This window comes from Carassius gibelio, chromosome B9, assembly GCF_023724105.1.
Source record: "Carassius gibelio isolate Cgi1373 ecotype wild population from Czech Republic chromosome B9, carGib1.2-hapl.c, whole genome shotgun sequence".
Lineage (NCBI taxonomy): Eukaryota > Metazoa > Chordata > Actinopteri > Cypriniformes > Cyprinidae > Carassius > Carassius gibelio.
The window spans coordinates 15,883,077-15,904,319 of record NC_068404.1 but is presented as its reverse complement, the minus strand read 5'-3'; the positions used below and the strand labels follow the sequence as shown (position 1 = coordinate 15,904,319).

At 36.6% G+C, this 21,243-nt stretch overlaps 2 protein-coding genes and 1 long non-coding RNA gene across 5 annotated transcripts; 2 read left to right on the top strand and 1 right to left on the bottom strand.

Moving 5' to 3' along the window:
• Positions 1-327: 327 nt before the first annotated feature.
• tyw5 (tRNA-yW synthesizing protein 5) lies at positions 328-3,139 on the bottom strand. The gene is made up of 8 exons (XM_052564743.1): positions 2,873-3,139; positions 2,643-2,797; positions 2,488-2,557; positions 2,101-2,145; positions 1,776-1,913; positions 1,337-1,424; positions 1,081-1,197; positions 328-924 (listed from the first exon to the last, which is right to left on the bottom strand). The coding sequence occupies exons 1-8, from the start codon at positions 2,951-2,953 to the stop codon at positions 638-640; spliced, it is 981 nt and encodes a 326-aa protein (XP_052420703.1). The 5' UTR covers positions 2,954-3,139; the 3' UTR covers positions 328-637.
• Positions 3,140-3,485: 346 nt separating this feature from the next.
• On the top strand, positions 3,486-6,654 carry LOC127964523 (uncharacterized). Of its 2 annotated transcripts, XR_008155060.1 has the most exons (5): positions 3,486-3,715; positions 4,828-4,860; positions 4,979-5,105; positions 5,288-5,402; positions 6,079-6,654. It is a non-coding gene; the product is annotated as an uncharacterized LOC127964523 (long non-coding RNA). The 2 variants fall into 2 exon arrangements; XR_008155061.1 differs by lacking the exon at positions 4,828-4,860 and having other exon boundaries at positions 3,530-3,715.
• Positions 6,655-7,487: 833 nt separating this feature from the next.
• Positions 7,488-20,304, top strand: pgap1 (post-GPI attachment to proteins inositol deacylase 1). Of its 2 annotated transcripts, none has more exons than XM_052565942.1 (26): positions 7,488-7,755; positions 8,375-8,528; positions 8,732-8,907; positions 9,964-10,135; positions 10,663-10,823; positions 10,934-10,986; positions 11,097-11,163; positions 11,232-11,337; positions 11,457-11,515; positions 11,602-11,685; positions 11,927-11,976; positions 12,200-12,251; positions 12,334-12,411; positions 12,575-12,650; positions 12,855-12,928; positions 13,132-13,183; positions 13,268-13,334; positions 13,447-13,552; positions 13,633-13,671; positions 13,762-13,946; positions 14,081-14,317; positions 14,544-14,679; positions 14,973-15,023; positions 15,104-15,318; positions 15,471-15,575; positions 16,268-20,304. In XM_052565942.1, exons 1-26 carry the CDS (start codon positions 7,624-7,626, stop codon positions 16,407-16,409), a joined length of 2,829 nt encoding a protein of 942 aa, XP_052421902.1. In that variant the 5' UTR covers positions 7,488-7,623; the 3' UTR covers positions 16,410-20,304. The 2 variants fall into 2 exon arrangements, with proteins under 2 accessions (XP_052421902.1, XP_052421903.1); XM_052565943.1 differs by having other exon boundaries at positions 7,621-7,755; positions 8,312-8,528.
• Positions 20,305-21,243: the final 939 nt, after the last annotated feature.

Below are 21,243 nucleotides of genomic sequence, written 5' to 3'. Positions count from 1 at the left end.
AATTAAAACCTAATAATTGATTAAATCATAAGAATTAAAAATAATAAATAAATAATAAAAATAAAAAAAGAAATCCTACTAAAAACATTTTATTAATTTACCTGCATGTCATGTGACAATTAACCCACATCAGATAACTATGGACAATATCCACAAATGTGTAATTCAATTATTCATATATTATCTTTAAAGTTAAGTAAAAATTTTAGGTTTTGTTTGAGCAAACAATTTTTGCAACAGTCATTTCTAGAGCACTGTATGTTAGTCCCATTTTTAGATGTATTCAGGGTGTTACAATTTGTTAAGAAAAAAAAAAAACAAACATAATTTTTGAAACAATTTGGTTACACTTTATTTTAAGGGGTCCTTGTTAAAGTGTAATTATACATTCAAGCACAGAGTAATATAAATGAACTACATGTACTTACTATATGTTTAGGGTTAGGATTACAGTGTCTGTGAACTGTGTCCTAATAGTTACTGCACGTGCTCCAGAACTGTTGAACTGAGACCATGCTTTAAACCACCAGTATATTAATATATTTAAGAATTTTTTTTTTCTCTAAAAAAAACTAAAAATGTCTTTATTGTCATTTTCAAAGTCTATAGCTCCATTTCAGTGTAAACAGTGAGAGAACTATGCTGTGTCTAAATTTCCTGGTGATGCCTCCATAGTTTGCCTAAGGTATGCCCGGCTTTGAATCCGCAGCACCATGCGACGAGCATAGAAATCCTGATAATCAGGTGGCAGTTCTTCTAAGATGCCTAAAGTCCTCTCTAGTGACTGCAGGGCTCGAGAGGCTGCTACTGGGTCTTTGTTTCCGTATGGATCTTTCTTATCATAACTCTCAGGTGGCAGATGTCTCCAGAACATGTTGACACCAACTCCAAACTGGAGAGCCAGGGTATTGTGAAACCAAAGTGCTGAGAAAATACAAACAAAAGTCTTTTTTTTCTGAATGCAGTTCAGCATTACTTCAGGATAAGAGCACACTTATATGTATGTGAGTTTCACAATGTTAAAAGTATAGTATTCAATAATGGTGTATAATTAGTTGGGCTGGCTTAAGAATAGAATACCTGGAATGAAGAGCAGGTCTCCTGGTTCCAGAATACACTCGTAGCGACTTGCTTTCACAAACTCAGGATAATGCTGCAGATCAGTTGTGTCAATGTCCAAAACTTCAGACTTGTCTCCTAAAAAATAATGTCACAATTAAAGTTACGGTGAATTAGCAAAATAACATTCAGAAGAAACTTTACAAAAGGACTGTCAATAAATGCATTATATAAATAACACATCATAATAGTTAAGAAACTTTTTATAAAGTACTACCCGTGAGGTAGAGATAAAGGGCATCTTTGGGGCTGTACAGAACAACACGCTTCCTTCCTGTAACTTGAGCCAGAAGGTTGTCCATTACCTGATGGTAAACAATAAAATATCAAGAATGGTTGAAAAAAAATAATAATAAATCACAGTGACCCAAACTTCTGAATGGCTGTTTAGATTTTAGCCAAAAAAGTGACAGATGCTATTCATTCAAGATGTTAATAGAAGTATGATGCTAATTTTGGTATGGGTAAATTGAGCAATGATGAGAGAGTTAGTGTAAATAAAAAGCACTGTTAACAAGGTTGGATATGTGTACTTAGTGAGAAGGGATATCGCATAAACAAAGATATTCAAGTTAGCAACATTTCATTAGCTTGTCTGTAAAAAAAAAAAAAAAAAAAAACCTGACCAGTGTCCCATATAGACATGGAGAACTCACATCATAGTGTGTCCACAGCTGCAGACCAGGAGAACTGATGCGAAAGACACTGGAGAAAAACTGCTCTGGCTCAAAGAACTGGGGTATATCGAAATCCTCTGCCAACTCAGGGAACTGCTTCCTTAAATCAGCTGGTTCCTGAAAGGGGAAGATATCAATATTAATGTGTGTAAAAAAATAAAAATAAAATTATATAAATAAATAAATATATATATAAAACAGCCATTTAATAGTGAATATGCTGCCACAATGCTGCTTATATTCAAATGAAACTATACAGTCCAATATAGGTACGATATTCTTTACTAAGAGTAACTTAAGCTACCTTACGAACATCTTCTCCAAGTGAGCGCAAGTAGTAGCTTTCATCCTGTTGGGAACAAAAAGACCTATTTTAGAAGTTTTCAACCTGTGGGCCATGACTGTTACAGTAGGTAGCCCATTAATTATTATCAATAATAAAAAAATATATATTTTGTTTATATAGGCTATGCGAAAATATAGTCCAGTGGTTCCCAAGCTTTTTCAGCTCGTGGCCCACACACACACAGCCAAAAACATGTTTTCTGTTGCCCACTTATGTGTTTAGCTGCCTAAAATGTGCAGCTAAACTCATCCGTACTAATTTAGCATAAATGGCACAAACTATTATTAATGTTATAATAAAATAAATAAATAAATACTTTAAAATTGACTTTTTAAGGTAACTAACCTCACTAATGAAGAAATCGGAGTGCTTTGCCTCTGCAGCTCTCTGAATGAACTTGTCAAATGGCAGAGTCCTGAAATACAGAATTATGTTCTGCTTCCACAGTTTTGTGTTGGGCTTAAGGAATATAAATAGGCGATTCGTGCTAAATCACACACCTGTACACAAAGTTCTTGTGCAGAAAATCCATCCTGGGCTCTGGGGACACATGCACTTTGACCTCGCGGTCTCCCCCCTTCTGCGCGAGATAACTCACCGTCCACGCGCGCACACAGGGCCCCAGGGGCACGCGTTTCAGAACCGCTGGTCTACGCTAAACAAGACACGTGTGATTCATTTACCACAACACAGCAATAAGTGGCTGTTTAATATATAATACACGAGTTACCAGCGGATATATGTCCCTCAAGAAAGTCTCTCTGTCCACATCGGTGTACACGGGCACCTCCAGCTTTTCCTGACAATCCATTTCTGACCGTTTGAAGTTTACTTTCCATTCGCTGCCATCTGCTTCATTCCGCCGTCCATTAGAATATAATGAGGATCGAAAGTCCGACTCGGTTTTAGAGTCGACTCTTTTAAACAGTTTGTTTCAAAGAACCGAATTAAAAGTCAAATGAATCTAAATAACCAACGTTGTTATTTATTGACAATTTATTGTTGTTTAAATCATGGATTAAAATTAATTGTTTTAAAGTAAATTGTTGACCCGAGAACTCCTCAGACCAGAGCCATATAGAGTATATATATATCTCTATATGGCTCTGCCTCAGACCAATTCAGTCAATTGATTCATTGAAGTGAACCGACTCATTCGTGAACAAATTAGACTTAGTCACTAAAAGCCCGTCCTTAACGTATTCTTTTCACAAACAACACATATAGTATACATTTAATTAAGAATTTAAATAAAGAGTGAGTCTACTTTGTCTGAAAAATACTGATATAGTGTTAAAGTCTATATATCTATAAATGTGGAACTGTTGTCTTCAGGTTGTTGTCAGTCGGATTTCAGTCACAGATGGGTCATTTAGGATGACGCTAGAAAGATGGTGCTGCAGTTGTAACCATAGGCCCGTTTCCATTGTGACCCGGCTCGTCAGTACTCTGAGCGGGGGAGACACGAACAAAAGCAGAAGGTTGTGGTGGTCGGGATCCCGAACCCCTTCATCTGGATCCGAACCCACATCTACCTCTTCCTTATCTGAGCTTCACGGAAGGAGCCACACAGGTGAATGCCAACAGCTGACAGCGTTATGTGATAGAAAACAGGCTACATGATGTCAAGTTTTTGTATTTATTAGCTGATACTGGAAATTGTAATATGCTTGATCCATGGTTGTAGCCTTAACTACTAGACAAATGTTTCTGAACAGTAAGATTTTTTTTATTTATTTTTTTTATAAAGAAGTCTCTTATGCTCAACAAACCTGAATTTATTTGGTCCAAAATACAGTAAGAGCTGTAAGATTTTGGAATATATTTACTATTTAAATTAACTGCTGCCTATTTAAATATATTTTAAAATGTAATCAATTTTCAGTATCATTACTCCAGTCTTCAGTGTCACATGATCCTTCAGAAATCATTCTAATATGATGATTTGTTGTTCAATAAAGTTTTTTCAGGATCCTTTGATGAATAGAAAAATCTAAAGATCAGAATTATCTGAAATTAAAAATATTTTGTAACCATACATTATATCATTCAAAAGTGTGTGTGTGTGTGTGTGTGTGTGTGTGTGTGTGTTTTTGAGGGGCGGGGAAGGGGGGTTATAGAAATTAACACTTTTTTTATTTAGCAAGGATGCTTCAAATTGATCAAAGGTGATGTTAAAGACGTGTAATGTTACAAAATATTTATATTTCAGATAAATGCTGTTCTCCTGAACCTTCTATTAACCAAAGAAACCTGGAAAAAATCTACTTAGCTGTTTTCAATATAATAATAATAGTTTTTTTTTTTCAGCAGCAAATCAGCATATTAGAATGACTTCTGAAGGAATGTGACACTGAAAATGTAGCTTTGAAATCACAAGAATACATTCAATTTTAAAATATATTCAAATAGAAAAGAGTTTTTTGAATAGTAAAAATATTTCAAATTTTACTTTTTTTGCTGTATTTTAGCTCAAATAAATGCGAGCTTGCTGATTTTCTTAAAAAAAAAAATCTTAATTTAAAATTTTGAGTAGTATGTTAACCGTGTACAATAGACTTTAGGATTAAAAAGTAAAACTAAACCAGTGTAGTTTTGAGTTACTTGATCACGGAGATTATAAGCAGAGTGCATAAACTTCTCCTTTTACTCTCACACGTATCATGATTGCTGTCTCATTGCAAGTTCGAGGCCCTTGAAGGATTAGTAGCTAAAGATGTAAGTACGTGAAGATACCGATCACATTTATATTATATTATATTAGTAATATTATTGACCTGTTTAAGATGATCGATTTCATTTAGAGTAATTATTAATCTAATATTCTCTCCCATAGCTAATAGGGAAACTTGAGGAAAAATGCGCTCAGTTGTCTTTGAGCCACCAGAGGGCGCTGTCAGCTGAGTCTGATGAGATCATGCACACAACAACAGGAGATGTGGGCATTCAATATGATGACAGTGGTGAGACCCTGTAAACTCATTACCACGCAATATTCGCCCAGGTAATATGTTAACTTATTGTTTCTGGGCATGTAATTTAGGTAATATAAGCTTTGAAATTGGCATAATTATCATTTTTATCAGACCGTTACTGTTGTGTAACGTAGAGCATAAATTAATATGTATGCAAAAATTAATTGCAGTGATGAGTGCCAGACTTCCTGATGAGAATATGGAGGGAGCAAGGAAATTCCAGGTTGTCATTGGTGGAGAGGGAGAGAGACCAGAGACCAAGAGATTGCTGACAGCCAATTATGAGTGAGTATTGTGATGATGCTTTTCATTGGCCTGCATATATACAGTCAACCCAAAGTTTGTTCAGACACATTCCTCACACTATCACAGTTTTTTGCTATAGTTTAGAAAATGGTCATAAAATATGACAAGATGTCAGAGTTAAACTGTGTTAGACCAAATTTAGCTTGAAAATGTCAGAATAATTTGATAGAAAGGTGTGTAATGAATTAGGTTGAACACAATTAGACAATAATACCAGTTTAGGTCAACCAGTTACCAAGCAGGGCTTAATTTTGTTCAGGCAGTGGTGTAAAATAGTCGCATTAGCAGTTAAAGAAAAAACATGGTCAGGTCAAAGTGTATGAAGAATTTTTGTGTATAAATATGTCACAGTTTACTTAAATCCGCTATACTCACTTACATAAATGAACTATGGTGTCCTGCACCCACTAGTAAAAAAAAAAATATAAAAAAATTATATCTGGTGTCTAAATAAATTTTGGTTTGACTATATATTGGTTCTTATATTTTTATTACAGTTTAATTTAACTATACATATTGAGAATGATAGAAAACTGCAATTTTAATACCTTGAGTTAATGTCATAGAAATATCAGTATTATGTTATAACTGTAGTAAATGATAATATAGACATCATTCTAACATTTATGTCTTTCTTGTTTTCCTGTTTTGGCAGATTCCAAAGGGAGTTTACCCAAGGTGTGACTTCAGATTGGATCATCATGAGGATAAAGCACTCAAAACTTCATGACTAAGTGTGACTGTAGAGGGTTTTTTTTTCATGCTTTTTTATTGCTCATAATGCCAAAACATGTAGGGTCAATTCACTAACCTTTACTGGAAAAAATAACGCTGAAATATTGTCAGCTCCAGGTGCTTCCCAGGTGCTATGGAAGGTTATAAATGTTGATTTGCTGTATGCTTCAGTGCGTTTCATCTCACTGATTTTACATTCTTAACGTTGTTTTTTTTTACACTTTGTATGATGAGTTTTGGGGTGAAGCTGACTGCACATTGTGCAAACTGCAACTGAACTGTAAAACTATACAAGAAAAGTCAGGAGGAAAAAAAAGCAATTCTTTAAAGCCACAAAGACCACTGCCTGGATACTTTGAAAGACAGACTTATACAGAATGATGAACTGACCAATAAGTTATGTAACGTTTTATCAAAACCTCCATGTTATGTGAAACATTGTGCATAAAACAACATGATGTAATAAAAATCATGATTAATAAAAAATATTATTTAATTTGCTTTAGAATATTATAAATGGTTAGTAATTCTAATGGAATCTACTTATTTTGTGATGTCGCATACTGTACAGAAAATACATTTGTAACCAAATATAATCTTTCTATCATTGTAATTTATTTATTTTTATTACTTTTTTAACATGCTTTTTTTTCATTGAAAATAAAATGCAGTACCTTTTAATGCTTAATTACATAAACGTATGCTTGTGTTTCTATAAAAGTGCACAACAAACTTTCTGAAATATGCTCTTGTCAATATCAGACACCTTCAAACTTCATAAATTATAGCTCTGTAGCAGTATATATATATATAAAATGCTACACTATAGAATACTATACTGCTATTATACTGTGTTCTGTAATTTTCTAATTGCAGTGCTTTATATTTAAAAGGTTTTATGGCAAACCAACTAACGAAGAAAAAAAGAAATGCACCAGTTTATTTATTTTTTATTTTATTTATTTTTTTACTGTTCATTGCTCATGTTAGTTACAGGCAGCATACAAAAATAAATTGTGATACATAAATTGTGATAGAAAACCAATATTATGTTTTTATATTTCTATGTTTATATACATATAGTAAGACATATAATGGAGATAAAATGAAAGTGTACTGAATAATATTAATTCCTGATATCTGATGTGTAATTGTGCACGATGCAGGTACGTTACTTCAATGATGCCTTTCTGCGTTTTAAATAGATAAGAAATATTCCACGATGATCCCACCGTTCTCCTGACATCCCGCCCACTGTCAATTGCAATTGGCCAAAGCCAGAACCTATTCTCGCTCTCCATTGGCTACTCTTGTGTGTGCGTCGTGACATCATGCGAGAGTCTGCGTGACAGGTCCGTAGGAGGTTTCCTATAGGTTTAAAGAGGCAGTGTGGGTTTACAACGAGGAAAGCGGAGACGCGATTACAATGAATTTGTAAATAAAATGAAACAAGTCTTGTAGAGACATGAGACTCGCCTTATACGTGTTTGGCGGCTTTGCTCTCGGGCTTTTGCTCGTTGGTTTGCGGGAATTATTGTTTGGTTTCGGGGAGAACCGATGCAGCATGACATACATGTTCGAGTACCCAGAATACCGAGTGAGTATCACCGCGAGCGCAGTCTATCAATGGAGATTTTTCACACATTTGCTTTGCAATTCACAAAAAATTTATATTTTTTTCTAACTAGAGCAATATTACTAGCTCACAATTCACTAGCAAGTCGTGCATTAGTTCCTCATTCCTGTCATTCTACCTGTTGTTTTGGCAACAACAAACATTCGTTATCAGCAATATCAGTCTTTATACAATAGTTCAGTCCTTTTTAACCCTCTGGAATCCACAACATAGGGGTCACATTTGTATTTTTAATATTTATATTGTAATGGGTTTATGGTAAAAGACCATAATCCCCATGAAAAGTATGCATAATTTATTTTTTACAAATATACATTTTTAAATAAATGTTTATAAATAACATATATTAGGGAAAATACGTCGTCATTTAATTACTGAAGTGTTAAAAACAGATGAATTTAAAATCCAAAAGAAAACCTTATGTATTCACTAGTTGCTTATAGGAGCTAATTGAACCTGCCATACATTCAAACTGCACTGCAACCTGAGCATGCTGTTAAAATGTCATTCGTTTCAGGAAGCCTGTTCTACAACTTGATTTGCTTGTGGTCTTGCATTCCCTTCACCTGTATGTTTGCAGCGTGTGCAGCTTCCGAAGCGTGTGGCGCGCCAGTACCCATCATACGGCCTGTATCTGTATGGAGAGGGTGTATATGCTCAGGAGACCAGAGGACTCAAGCTCACTGGCGCTCCTGTGCTCTTCTTGCCTGGGAATGCGGGCAGCTACAAGCAAGGTGAGATGGATTATTTCATACTTTTTCTTTAAGGTGGATTTTGACTGTTGGGTGAAAAAAGAACATGTTTGTTTGCTGAATCGATCTTGATCCTCCTCCTGACTTTTTCCCAGTACTTATGAAACATACAGATTGTTCATTACAAACAGAGAAAGACCGAGGTGAGAGCTCACACAGAGATGTTGTCATACTCTCTCTTGCAGCTCGTTCTCTGGGTTCAGTGGCGTTGAGGAAGGCTGAGAACCTGGACGGGCCAATCCATATGAACGTGTTCACCATCGACTTCAACGAGGAGTTGGTGGCCCTGTATGGGGGCAGTTTGCGCAGACAGACTCAATTTCTACATGAAAGCATCAAAGCCATATTGCGCCTTTACAAGGTCAGAGGTCAAGGGCATCTTTTTTCCTTTTCCATCCCTTTTGTCCTTTTACTTTCTTACCATTTCCTTTTCATCCTTTCCTGTCCCTTTGTTAGAATTACAGGTCACAAAATTTGTTGTCTAGACTTTTGTTCATAGTATACACACCTGGTTCACTTGGAGCATGAACGGAGATAATTTAATTTATAGACAAGTAAAACATTTTTATAGCACACAAAATATAGGCCTGTATGTGTATATTTCTTCAAGGTTGAATATATGACCTTGCACAGATTTTCAGTCTGGAGGAATCAATCCTAGTTGCATATTTAGAGCAAGATTTTGGGCAGTCAGTGTTGGCAGATATTACAGAGCATTCTTCAGTATTTCAGCACATCTTATACATGCATACATATGTGATATTAATAACTTTCCCTTCAAGCTGTGTTTAACTTACTCCACGACTAATGAAACTTTCAGTCTTTTCATTGCAGATGGATAAAGAGAGATTGTGGAAGCTCATTGCAACACGGTGACAATGCCGAAATCCTGTAGCTTAACATAAGATTATTGCGTTAGCAACACCAGGTCATGGGCTAAGAACAGATAAAATAATTACTTTAAAAGAAATATGAGTTGTAGACTCTTATGCCAACCTTAATGCATAAATTTAAATGTAAAATCACAGTTTATGATGGGTAGAGACTCAGATTTTTAGCTTCAGGCTAAAACATGTTTTATACTTTGAGCCGATTTTAGAATGCATATTATTCTTATTTGTCATGCGTCTCCTAGCAACAAGGCGCATGTTTCTGCATGTGTTGTGCAGAAACGGTGTCAAAGTCTGCTTGTGTTTGATCTTCAGACATCTCTGTTGATGTATGATGCCAGTTTTTTCTGTAAACATTCACAAAGTCAGCAAATGTATGATGCCTATAGTTTCAAAATCTGTTTAGATTTTAAAAGTCATGTAGTGTATTCTCCAGCCTTTCAGTCACTTAGTAGTAGAAGCTAATTGCTAAATAGGTCATCTAAATTCAAACCAGTGATTTTTCTTCTGCTTTTCCTTGGCTGCAGGACCGTCCGGACCCTCCCAGGAGTGTGGTTCTGGTGGGTCACTCCATGGGTGGAGTGGTGGCAAGAGCGTTGTTCACCCTGGCACGTTTCAACCCAGGCCTGGTCAGCCTCATCATCACGCAGGCCTCACCCCATCAGGCACCTGTCCTGTCTCTGGACCCTTATATACTGGGTAGGAAAAAACCTACAGACCGACATAAATATGAACAGATGATTTGTTTGAGAGTTTTGAAGGTACATTACTGTTCAAAAGTAGCTTTTTTATTTTAAAAGAAATTGCTATTTTTATTTCACAATTAAGCAAAAAATTAATTGAACGTAACAGTAAAGAAAATTATAATGTTACAAAAAAATCTATTTTAGATAACTGCTGAACTTTTAATTCATCAAAGAAAAAATATATTATGGTTTTTACAAAAAGTAAAATTACACTTATTACACTGGTAATAAGAAATAAGCAAATTGATAATAATAAATTTACAATATTACTTGTTTTTTTTTACTGTATTTTTGCTCACATCCATACATGTAGTTATGGTGAGCATAATAGACTTCTTTCAAAGACAGAAAATTAAATAATTATTTAACAATTGTTTATTCACAAGGTATGTGTATTTTTATATTACTACACTTCTTCAGTTTGATTGCAAACGTGGAGTTTTTCGGTCCGCTAACATCTGAATTGTGTGTCTGTGGTAGAGTTTTACTCCGCAGTCAGGCATCGCTGGGCCACAAATGCTGAAGACCTTCGCAATGTAACCGTTCTCTCTGTGGGTGGTGGTTACCTTGACTTCCAGGTGCGCTCTGGTTTGACAGCACTGTCCTGCCCCATCGATGACCTCAATAAGATGTCAGTTGTGGTAGGTCTACTAGCCATTAAAGTTGAAGAATTTAAATAAAGATAGACAGAACCTGCTTTGTTTGTAATGTGCTTACCTTGGTACATCAGTGTTTTGTGAATTGTTTTTAGGCGACTGCAGTTCCCCGAACCTGGGTTTCCACTGATCACATTTCCATCGTTTGGTATGTTTTGGTATCCTAGCATTGTTGAATTATTTTGCTCTTTAGCCTCTTAACTTCCTAATGGCTAATGAATTTCATCCTTTATAATGTGAAATCATCTTTACTTTAAGGTGCAAGGAGCTGGTTCTGGCCACAGTCCGGGCGTTCTTCGACCTCATTGAACCTGAAACAGGGCAGGTGAGTCCTGTCCTAAGAGAGTGTCAGTGTGTGTTTAAGGTGCTTCATTGACTCGTGTTTCTCTTTAGTTCACCGAGAGTCCTGAGAAGCGGATGTCAGTGCTGAACTATCACTTCTTTAGACATCCAGTGCTGCATCCTGGAGGAGCACAGGATGCCCCTGTCACTTTCTCAGGTCTGTGTTTGTGCACATGTATATTTATAGGCTTATCAGTTTTCATCACAGCTGGAAGATAATATCTGATTCTCCTTTTCCTGCTATTTATATCCGAATCTGTTCATCCATCCTTCCAGCTCCTCCTGAGGCGTGGAAGGAGGTCAACACACTCCGTCTGTTCTACAGTGCCCCCAAGGTGACCATATGTTTCATCATCTCAGGCTAAATTTTGCCAGCAGCGCCTCTCTGATCGTTGCACTAATGTAAACCAACTCTTGGCAGGAAGCTCAAGTCATTTACTTCCTGTTTGCCCTCTCCAGTCGAAGGAAAGCCTACAGTCATTTCCATTGCCGCAGTAATAATATGGTGAGAGAGAGTCCAACAGCATCACACCCAGAAAACTTTTTTCATTTAAATGTATCATTTCAATTTAAATGTCACTTAACATTTGGTGAAATTAGGTCTGTTTAAGAGCATTCATTTGAAATCTCTTTACGTGGTGTCCCAGTTATGAGTATAAAATTGTGTTATGAGTTTTTCTTACATGCTCATTGTGAAAGTTCTCAGACGTAATGAAGAGCTGTGTGTGTCTGTACATGTTCAACAGGAAATGACCAGCTGGTTATATGGCTGTACACAGATGAGTGGCTCGATATGGTGAGTAAAATAAACCACATAAATTCCTCTCAAAAAGAAATAATTACCACCAGGCCCGTACAGAATCTGCATTCGTAAAGTTAGCACATTTTCATAAATCTAGTGCATTGCACACGTTGATCCATACCATTAGTTTGGACTCTTGTTTATAATCTATATTGTACAGTATGTGTTAGATTATTTGGTTTGTAAATTGCTTTATCTATTTTTCCCCATTACCCAGTGTCCAGGCAGTAGATCTGTCATCTCGGACAGAACTTCTTCCAGCCTATAAGGTCATTCTAGTTTATTCAGTAACATTGTATAGCCACATTTAAAATAAAAAGTGTGGTAAACTTTGCCTGTGTTTCTTTATAGGCTGTTACAGTGAAAATCAGCGACCTTTTGTCTGTCTCTCATCTCATTATTGACGCCTCAAACCCCAGTGGAACAGAGGTTAGAAGTTAACTTATGGTCCACATAATTCATGTCCGTAATAAAAACTTGCATTACAAGACAGACCACATTAGCAGATGTTTCCCTTCTTAAAACATATGATTTATGTCAAATGAGCTCGATGTTTTAGATGCTTTCTAAAGGCTTGATTGTCTGATTGTAGTTTGTAGTGGAGTGTGAGCTGCAGAGAGAGGAGAGCTTGACTGTGTCAGTGCAGGTGCCTCATGTGCTGTCCTTCGGTGAGCACTGAACTGCATGCTTGTGTTTGCATTCTTTAGTTGCCCAGTTTGCCTTAACGACAGCTGTATAAGCTATTTTTATTCATTGTTAACATAAACAAAGGCCTGTATATACAATGTAATAATCTTACACTGTCATTCATTAAAAAAAGTTGTTGTGTTTATTGTACGTGGATGCTTTCTCTTGTATGTGACGGTCTGTAGGTCTGACTGTTAGTGACATCAGCATCAACTCCTCTGGGCTGCTTCACACACTTCAGCTGCAAGACTTTCATCAGGTGGAGCATTCCCTCTGTTTTTCATCGTTTTCATATCGATTCATAGTAGAAGCTTTTGTAATGGTACAAATCCCATAGAGGTCTTTAGAATAGTTCCTTAGGTTTTATGTTCTATTTAGTAATCTGTTACTCCTTAAGCTTTTATTAAAATAATACATATACCCGAAAACATAATAAAAGTGAAGTTGTTTGTGTTCCTTCAGGTCTATCAAGCTTTCAGAATAACGGTCACTAGTCACTGCAAAACCACTAAAGGTATCCATTTATTCAGCTTTATCTGCCAGAAATGAAGCATGATGAATTAAAAGACTGACACTGTGTCTGTGTTGTGTTCTACAGACAGACTGCCCAGTGTGTACAGACTGAGGGTACCTTGGTTTCGTGAAGACTCTTTTGATACGGCAAGGTAGGAGTCTTGTCATTAATCAGCAATCTTTCCTCAGCTCTGTGGCAGAGTACTGATAGTTGTGTTGTGTATGACTTTCTTTGTTCTCTTTTTTTTTTTTTTTTTTACGCAGTATTCCTTCGGTATCTGACATCTACAGCACGCTGCACACCAGCCGCCCAGACAACGCCTCCAGTGCCCTCCTGCAGCTCCACACTGCCCCCAACTGCCAATACAAGGTTTTTCATCGACATTCGTCAAAGTCTCAAAGGCGACCTTATCAGTTACTGGCAACAAATATTGTATTTTGTCTTTACAGGTGTCTATTCGGACTTCTATCCCTAAAGTGCTTGGGCAGGTGTGCTTTAATTTCATGTTTCATTTGGCATGCTGTTAACTTTCAACCTCAGAGTGTTCCTCATATTCAAAAGCATTTGTTTTCCTTTAGATTCTGCGTTTCTGTGGTCCGGTTCTGCCTGTCTACTTGGCTGTAGTTCTTCTTCTGATGATCAGGGCTCAGCTGGGCTCCATCAAGAGATCAGGACATCCTTCTGGAATGCAAGAGGTCATGAGTAAATCGTTACAGCTCCACAAACTGGAGCTGCCCGTCCTCCTGCTGCTGCTGCTGCTCAGGTGAGTCCTGATACAGGAGGTTTTTTCTTTCAGGCAGTGTTCAATTTTGACAATACAAATACATTTTAGCCTGCAAATATAAAGGTGTAATGTTTACAGTATATATCTATTTTGCCCCTATTGTTCTACTATAGGCAGAGCTGGTTTCAGGATGTCTGGTCTACTCTGGGTCTCCCTGCAGTGGATTCTCTTCCTCTAAACTCTATGGAGGAGCTATCCCACGACCCAAAGGCCTCTGTCTCTGTTCAGGAATGGCCCCGTATAGTGTCGCCACTGCTCTGTGTGCTAGGTTCATCCATTGCATTCTGGGGTAGCACAGTCCTCCGAGTGTTTGTCTGCTTCCTGTCCTTTTTTCTTGCTCCACTGCACAGGTAAAAGTGTTAATAGTATTGTACTGTGGTTACAAGACATAAACATTAAAAAGAAAAAAAAAAGTTATGTATATGTGGGGGTGTGTGTTATAACCACCACCCCAGTGCAGTTATTAGATGACACTGTTAACTTTTCGTCATAGCATCTAGTTGATAACTATGTTTTTGCAGATCTTTTCAGAAATGTTTCCACGTCATGTGTGTGTGACTCTGTGCTTGTCTGCAGACCTTCAGTGTCCCGGGACTGCGGCACGCTTCGTCTTCATTCTCAGCTTCTCCTGATTATCTTTTTAAATGTGCTGGGAGGCGTCACATGTGGAGCACTGGCTCTTATGGTCTCCTGTCTTCTCCACCTCTACAGGGTGAGTGATCTGTCCATCATTCATCAAACCTACTCTATATAAAGTTGTGTTAGTGTTGATTCGAGGTGAGCCTAGAGAGATGCTTTTTTGACCTTGCATGTGCTGAATGCTTGACTTAAGATATTCCTACTGATGCTTATAATACAGGTGCATCTCAAAAAATGTTTTGTATTTGTTTCATTTAATCCTATAAAATAATAAAAATGTACAGTGTATATATACAGTATATAATGTACAGTTTTCTTCACAATGATTTGAATCTCTAGTGATTACCGTTTTTTGTCTTCTTCCAGGTGCTTAGATTACAGATGACCGAGAGGTCACTGAGCCACATGTTGAACCTGGTATGAATCTCTTATTTTATGTATCGGCTTTTGGCTTACAAGACCTGTAATTTCAAAATGTTTTGTTTTTGTTAAACCAGGCACCAGAGAAAGTTTCACAAAAATCAGAAAATGGTTTCCGTGCCAGTGATGATCACAGTAAGGTTAAAGAATGTAACGGCAGCCCTCTACTGACAGAATCAGTGCTACAAGACGTCAGAGATGATCTGCAGCTCCACTTCAGTCTGTCCACACTGCTTACTCTAACCACAATGCTTAGCGTCCCTTCCCTTATCCACTGGAGACACAATCTCAGGTAATAGTCATTTAGAGTATAAATTCATTAGATTTATTTTCTAAAGTACTTAAAGCAAGTTCTACAAGAGACCAGCTGCCTGAGAGTGAAGAGAAAGTAATCTCCAACATCTAAGAGGGATTTTAATCTGCACTTCTATGTGTTTTGTTCAGATATTGGGTTCATCTGGATCCTGACCCCTGCTGGCCTCACTTTGTACCCCTGCTCATCAGCTCTGTTCTGCTCATCAACTGTAACACAGATACACTCCTGCGCAGGTTTGTGTGCAGTCCTTACAAATTTATTCATGTTATTAATTTTACAAAAATTCTAATGGTCATATTCATCAGTGGCTCTCGTTAGAATGCCTAACATGGGCCTTTTCAAAGAGCTTTTTTCATGATGTTAATATTTGTGATTTTGCTCAATTGTAATTTGAAATCTTCATAAATATATAGTGAATATTATATTTATATACATACGATCTGTTGTGGAAAGTTTAGGGTGGGTAAGATTTTTTTCTACATTAATAAAAATATAGTAAACACAGAAATATTGTAAAATGTTGTTATTATTACTATTTAAAATAACTGTCTATTTTAAAATGTAATTTATTGGTGTGATGGTGAAGCTGAATTTTCAGCAGACGTGACTCACATGATCCTTCAGAAATCATTCTGATATGCTGATATGATATTTTTATCAATGTTGAAAACAGTTTTTGCTGCGTCAATATTTTTCTTGAAACCGTGATTCTCAGGATTCTTTGGATAGAAAATGGAAATTACAATATTTTATAAAAAAAAAATTCATTGCCTTAACTGTATATTTTGATTAATTGAATGCACCCTTGTTGAATAAAAGTATTAATTAAAAAAAACAATCTTATTGACCCCAAACATTTGAGCAATAGTGATGCCTGGAAGTCTTCTAACAGTGCTGTATGTCTGTGTTTATACTTGTGTTACAGCAAACTGATGCTGAATCTGACGCTTCATCTGTTGTTGCCACTGTGTGTGGGAATGCTGGCTTTTTGTCCACTGCACATTTACAGGGTCACTTATTTCCTGTCTGCAGCTCTGGCCCTCTTGGCCTGTTCTTGCTACTTTTGACCTCCCTACAAACTTTAAACGTGAGTCTGCACTGAGATTAAAACAAGACCTGGGATTTGTACAAATTTAGACCAGATTAGACCAAAACAGCCTTAGAAACCCTTTGTGTGTTCTGTGGGATCACATGGACTAGTGACATCAGTGGACCAGCACATTTGAAGTCATGTGACCTGTCGTTTGTCATCATTTGTAGCTTCTGTACAGGGTATTATACTTGTTAATTGTGGTATGTCTGTATTCAGGAGCAATACTTTTTGTTCATAAGGCTAGTTTCCCAGAAACATTAAAGGGTTACTCCACCCCAAAATGAAAATTAATCCCGTCTAATTAATCACTTACCCCTGTGTCATTCCAAACACGTGAAAGCTTAGATTGTCTTCGGAACATGGGACAGTCACAAGCCTCCCGGTTTTCATCCAAAATATCTTAAATTGTGTTCTGAAGGCAATCTAAGCTTTAATGGGTTTGGAACCACATGGAGGTAAATGATTAATGACACAATTTTCATTTTGGGGTGGAGTTATCCCTTTTAGTCTCGGCCTGAACTAAACTAAGTCTAAGACTGTATTTAATCAGTGTGTGAGAAACTAGCCTGCACTTGTGTGTGTGTGTGTGTTGGGGTGTGGGATTGTAGATGCCTGATTTAGCATTAATTTGTCAACCTGAAGTCATAATTGATAGGGATACACAATATATCGGTATCATTTCATCATGTGAGTGGATATTTGAGGTTTGTAAATTATTATTTATTTACTAATTTATCGGTATCCTGTATTTCTCTTTCGTCATATTGTACCTTATAATTTCAGGATGCCAAAATTAATTTGTAGAATTCAAGTTTTTAGTGACTTATTTTTAACTAATTTGTAAAAATGTTATATAATTTTGATGTCAGACGTGTTATGGTTATCGGACATAACACTCATCATTTATCCTAAAAAGCCAGAATTTAAAACATGGTGCCCTATCAATTGACCCCATTTACTTCCTGATCTTATGCATGACTCATCAATGTCTGTTATTTCAAAGATTATTATAAAAAAAAAAAAAATCTGATTAAATATTGAGAAATGGAGCAGTAAGAACACCATCTACAATTGCGCAAATCCATATGCGTTCAATACTTTTTTTACGTATTGATTCAGATCATTGTGGTGTGGGTAGTAAATGAGAAGTTCTTAGTTTCATAGTAAATGCATTGCAAAACCATTGGGAACTGTTCTGTTTGCTTAAACTAATGTTATCGCTTTCAAACAAGGCTTTTTTTCCTGTTGACTCTATTTTATTGACTGAAGCCTTGACTTCAATTCTGATTCACCATATCAACAATTTTGAATCACATTACATCAATTTTGTAGTTGAAAAGCTGCAGGAAAAACGCTTTATCAAAAAAAAAAGTGTATCGTACATTTAACATGTCACATTACGGAAGTAAAATGGGGCAGAAATGCCTTTTCATGTTGACTTTTAAGGATGTAAAAGCAGCTTTCGGTGTTTGTTCAGCCTTTCTGCAATTCACATGTCTATGTGTGAGCGTGACTGGATCTCTGCCTGTTCTATCTTCGATCTGTCATTTCTGCCTTAAGCCATTTAGCTTTGAATGCACATGTAACGCCTGTAGGTGCTGGAGTACCTCTGTGTTAGACAGATCACTTCTTACGAACACCCTTTTGCATTAGCCGAAGCTGTAAGGCGAGTCCGAGTAGCAGAACATTCCATGCACTCCAAGCAATTTGATATTTCATTTTATATCGATGGGCACAATTTATGGTGTTGAAAAGACATCAAAGTTACATTTTATGGTTATAGCGTCTCTTATAACCTGAGACAAATTGTTAGAAACACTGCCACAGTCACAGTAGCCATGAGATTGTTGCTGTCTGCACAGCCTTTGTTTTTTTTTTTTTTTTTTTTTTTTTTTACTGTAACGTTTGATGAATGCTGTTGATGGTCCGTCTGTGTTCCTCACACATTGCTCAGCAGCATCCATCTGATCTGCTCATGGCGGTTGATCGTCTGATTCAGGATCACTTACCTGAGAGCTGAAATTATACTTTGTCATCCTGAATCGAATGAGAGAACGGTGCCTTTCTTGTAACATGCCCCTGCTTCTCTGACACCCATTCGCAGTTTAACCTCCTCTTCACTGAGGACGGATGTTTGGCAGTCCATCTGAGTAGTGCGTATTTAAATCATGACGACGTCCTCTCATAGTATGTACTTGACCAAAAACACTCATATGGCACATAATTGTCTCTTGCACTGTGAATGTAGCTGTGTGTGTGTGTGTGTGTTTGAATCATCTTGCAGTGAGCTTTGATGTTTGTTGTGTTTTTATGCTGTATTGCAATCATGCTCTGCCTCATGCTAAATTTGAGCTGTTTTTGTGGTTAAAGTGTGAAAGGCTGCCTTTTTTCTATCAATATGATTGTGACTTATTGTTTTCATTGGTGTTCACTGTGATGTGCCACAATATTTGGAGGCCAGGATCTGATTATATGTCTCAAAGCAAGAACTGCTTATTCAGAGCCAGATCGGTCCTGATTATGTAACAATGAAGCCAAACAGATCCAACAGCAACTCTTTAACACTGCAGCAATGACAGCAATGTTTGTACTGATGCTAGTTAGGCTTCTTCTGTCAAAATGTAATGAAGAATTTGCTCATTTTGTTTAATAGAGACTGTTGTTATGTGGTTAATAGCTCTGCTGTAGCAGCTAAATATTAATAGTAAAGACTCTAGAGTGGTTTTATGTGGTTTTATAAATGCACTACCATTTGAAAGTGGTATAATGCCATAACAGGTGATTTGAATTGAATAAAACGAATTGAAGATGTATGTATATATCTGTTAAGTATGCTGATGTATTAACTGGTTTAGAATATGAAGGGATATTAACCTGAAAACCTCAGTCAAACCAAAATCGACCTTTAGCGGAAAAAGATGTGATTTGAGGGAACGAAAGCCTACAAGCCTGCACATTCCACAGTCATATTCTGTGTGACACACACTAATTCAGTACTTCTGAAGGATTTGAGTAGAGTTTCAGACTGGGCTTCAAGTTTAGCTGTGACTGTTTTGACTTATTTTATATATAGATATAGAATGCAGCTCACTGCCTCATGAACCTAAATGCTGTTGTGCTTTAATAAATTTGCAGTGACTCGTCTGTTATATCTGTATTGTAAGGAGTTGATATTACTTGTCTCATTTGAGAGCTGAGTTCATATTTTAAAATGAAAACATTAATCAGCAGTTGTAAATTGCTCTCAATAAACCTTTTAAACGTATAAAATGTTTACTAAGAGGTATAGTTCAAGTGTGATTATAGTGCTGTTTTGCTTGGTTTGTGGTGCTTTTGTAATTCACTTATGTGCAGTAACTATGAAACTCTTAAGAGTGTAATTGAAGATTTATGTCAATGCTTCTTTTATACAGATATGTGATGAAACACTATCAGCACATGTATGCTTAGCACTTCTGTTGGCAGTCGGACTGATTTCTCATCATTGGCTTGCACCTGTTTGGCCAAACAGCAGCGTCACTGTGATTTGGTTGTGATCGTTGTTTTCTTAATACAGTGATTAGGGCAGTTCATGCTTATTTCTGGAGCATATTTTGTTGTTCTTTAATATACAGACGTACTAGAAAGTGTCAGAGATGTTGTTTACCTGCTTTGTAATTAAATTGTTACAGTGCAGGATAACAAGGTAATTGCTTGTTTATCACAAAGCTTTGTAAATGGTGAAATAACAAATTGATCATTCTCAGGTTAAATAACGTGCTGTGGAGTCAGTGGCTTTTAGTGTTTAAATATCTTAACATGTTATTTGACTCAAAACATGTGCATTTTTTGAGCACTACTGCAGTTCCAATAAAAATTGTTTATTCAGAGTTGGTTGTCAGATTTATTGAAAATGTTCTGTGTGCGTTGCCATTTATTTATTTTTTTAAAGGATTGTTAACCCAGAAAAGACAGTTCTATCCTTAATTACTTGTGCTCATATCATTCCAAACTGACTGTCTTTAATTGAGGTATGGTTCTCACACAAAATTAGTGTTGTGTGTGTGTGTGTGTGTGTGTGTGTGTGTGTGTGTGTGTGTGTGTGTGTGTGTGTGTGTGTGTGTGTGTGTGTGTGTGTGTGTGTGCACTGTCCTTTTAAAAGAGGGCAGTATGTGTAAAACCTAGAAAAATCCTTCAAACATCTTGTCAGTGCCATTTTGATTACTGCTAATTAGTCACATTTAATATTTAGCTTTTTTCTCAGCCTAACAGATGGCTGTTAGTCGTGCTGAGATTTGGCCACTGCAGTTGCCAAAACACCATTTGACTGGAGATGTTGAAGTTCTTTCATCTCAGCTGAAAGACAGATCGCTATATAATCAAAACACAATGTCTTTAATATCTGATGCACTGTAAAAATTCCTTCACAGAACGGTTTTCCTCATTCATAAATACATAAATCATTTGGCCCATATAGCCCATTGATAGTCAGCAGTATTGACTCTGAGGATGGCACAGAATTAATGTAAACACGCATGTCTCGAGTGATATGTCCAGGTCTTTGAGTGTTTAGAATAAACCACAGGACATGAATACAAATGCTGTCCTCAACCAAGCACAGGCTATAGAGTCGAGTACAATCACATCAAAGAGAAGATTCATCTACAGTGGAATGGAAATGTGGCCCTTAATGTTCAATACCAGAGGACTGAACTTTTTCCCCCATGAGTTTTAAAACTTTAATATATATTTAAACCCTTTTTAATTGGCATTAGTTAATGCAAATCAATGTTTCAAATGACTCCATTTTTATGTTAAAGCCCGTTCTT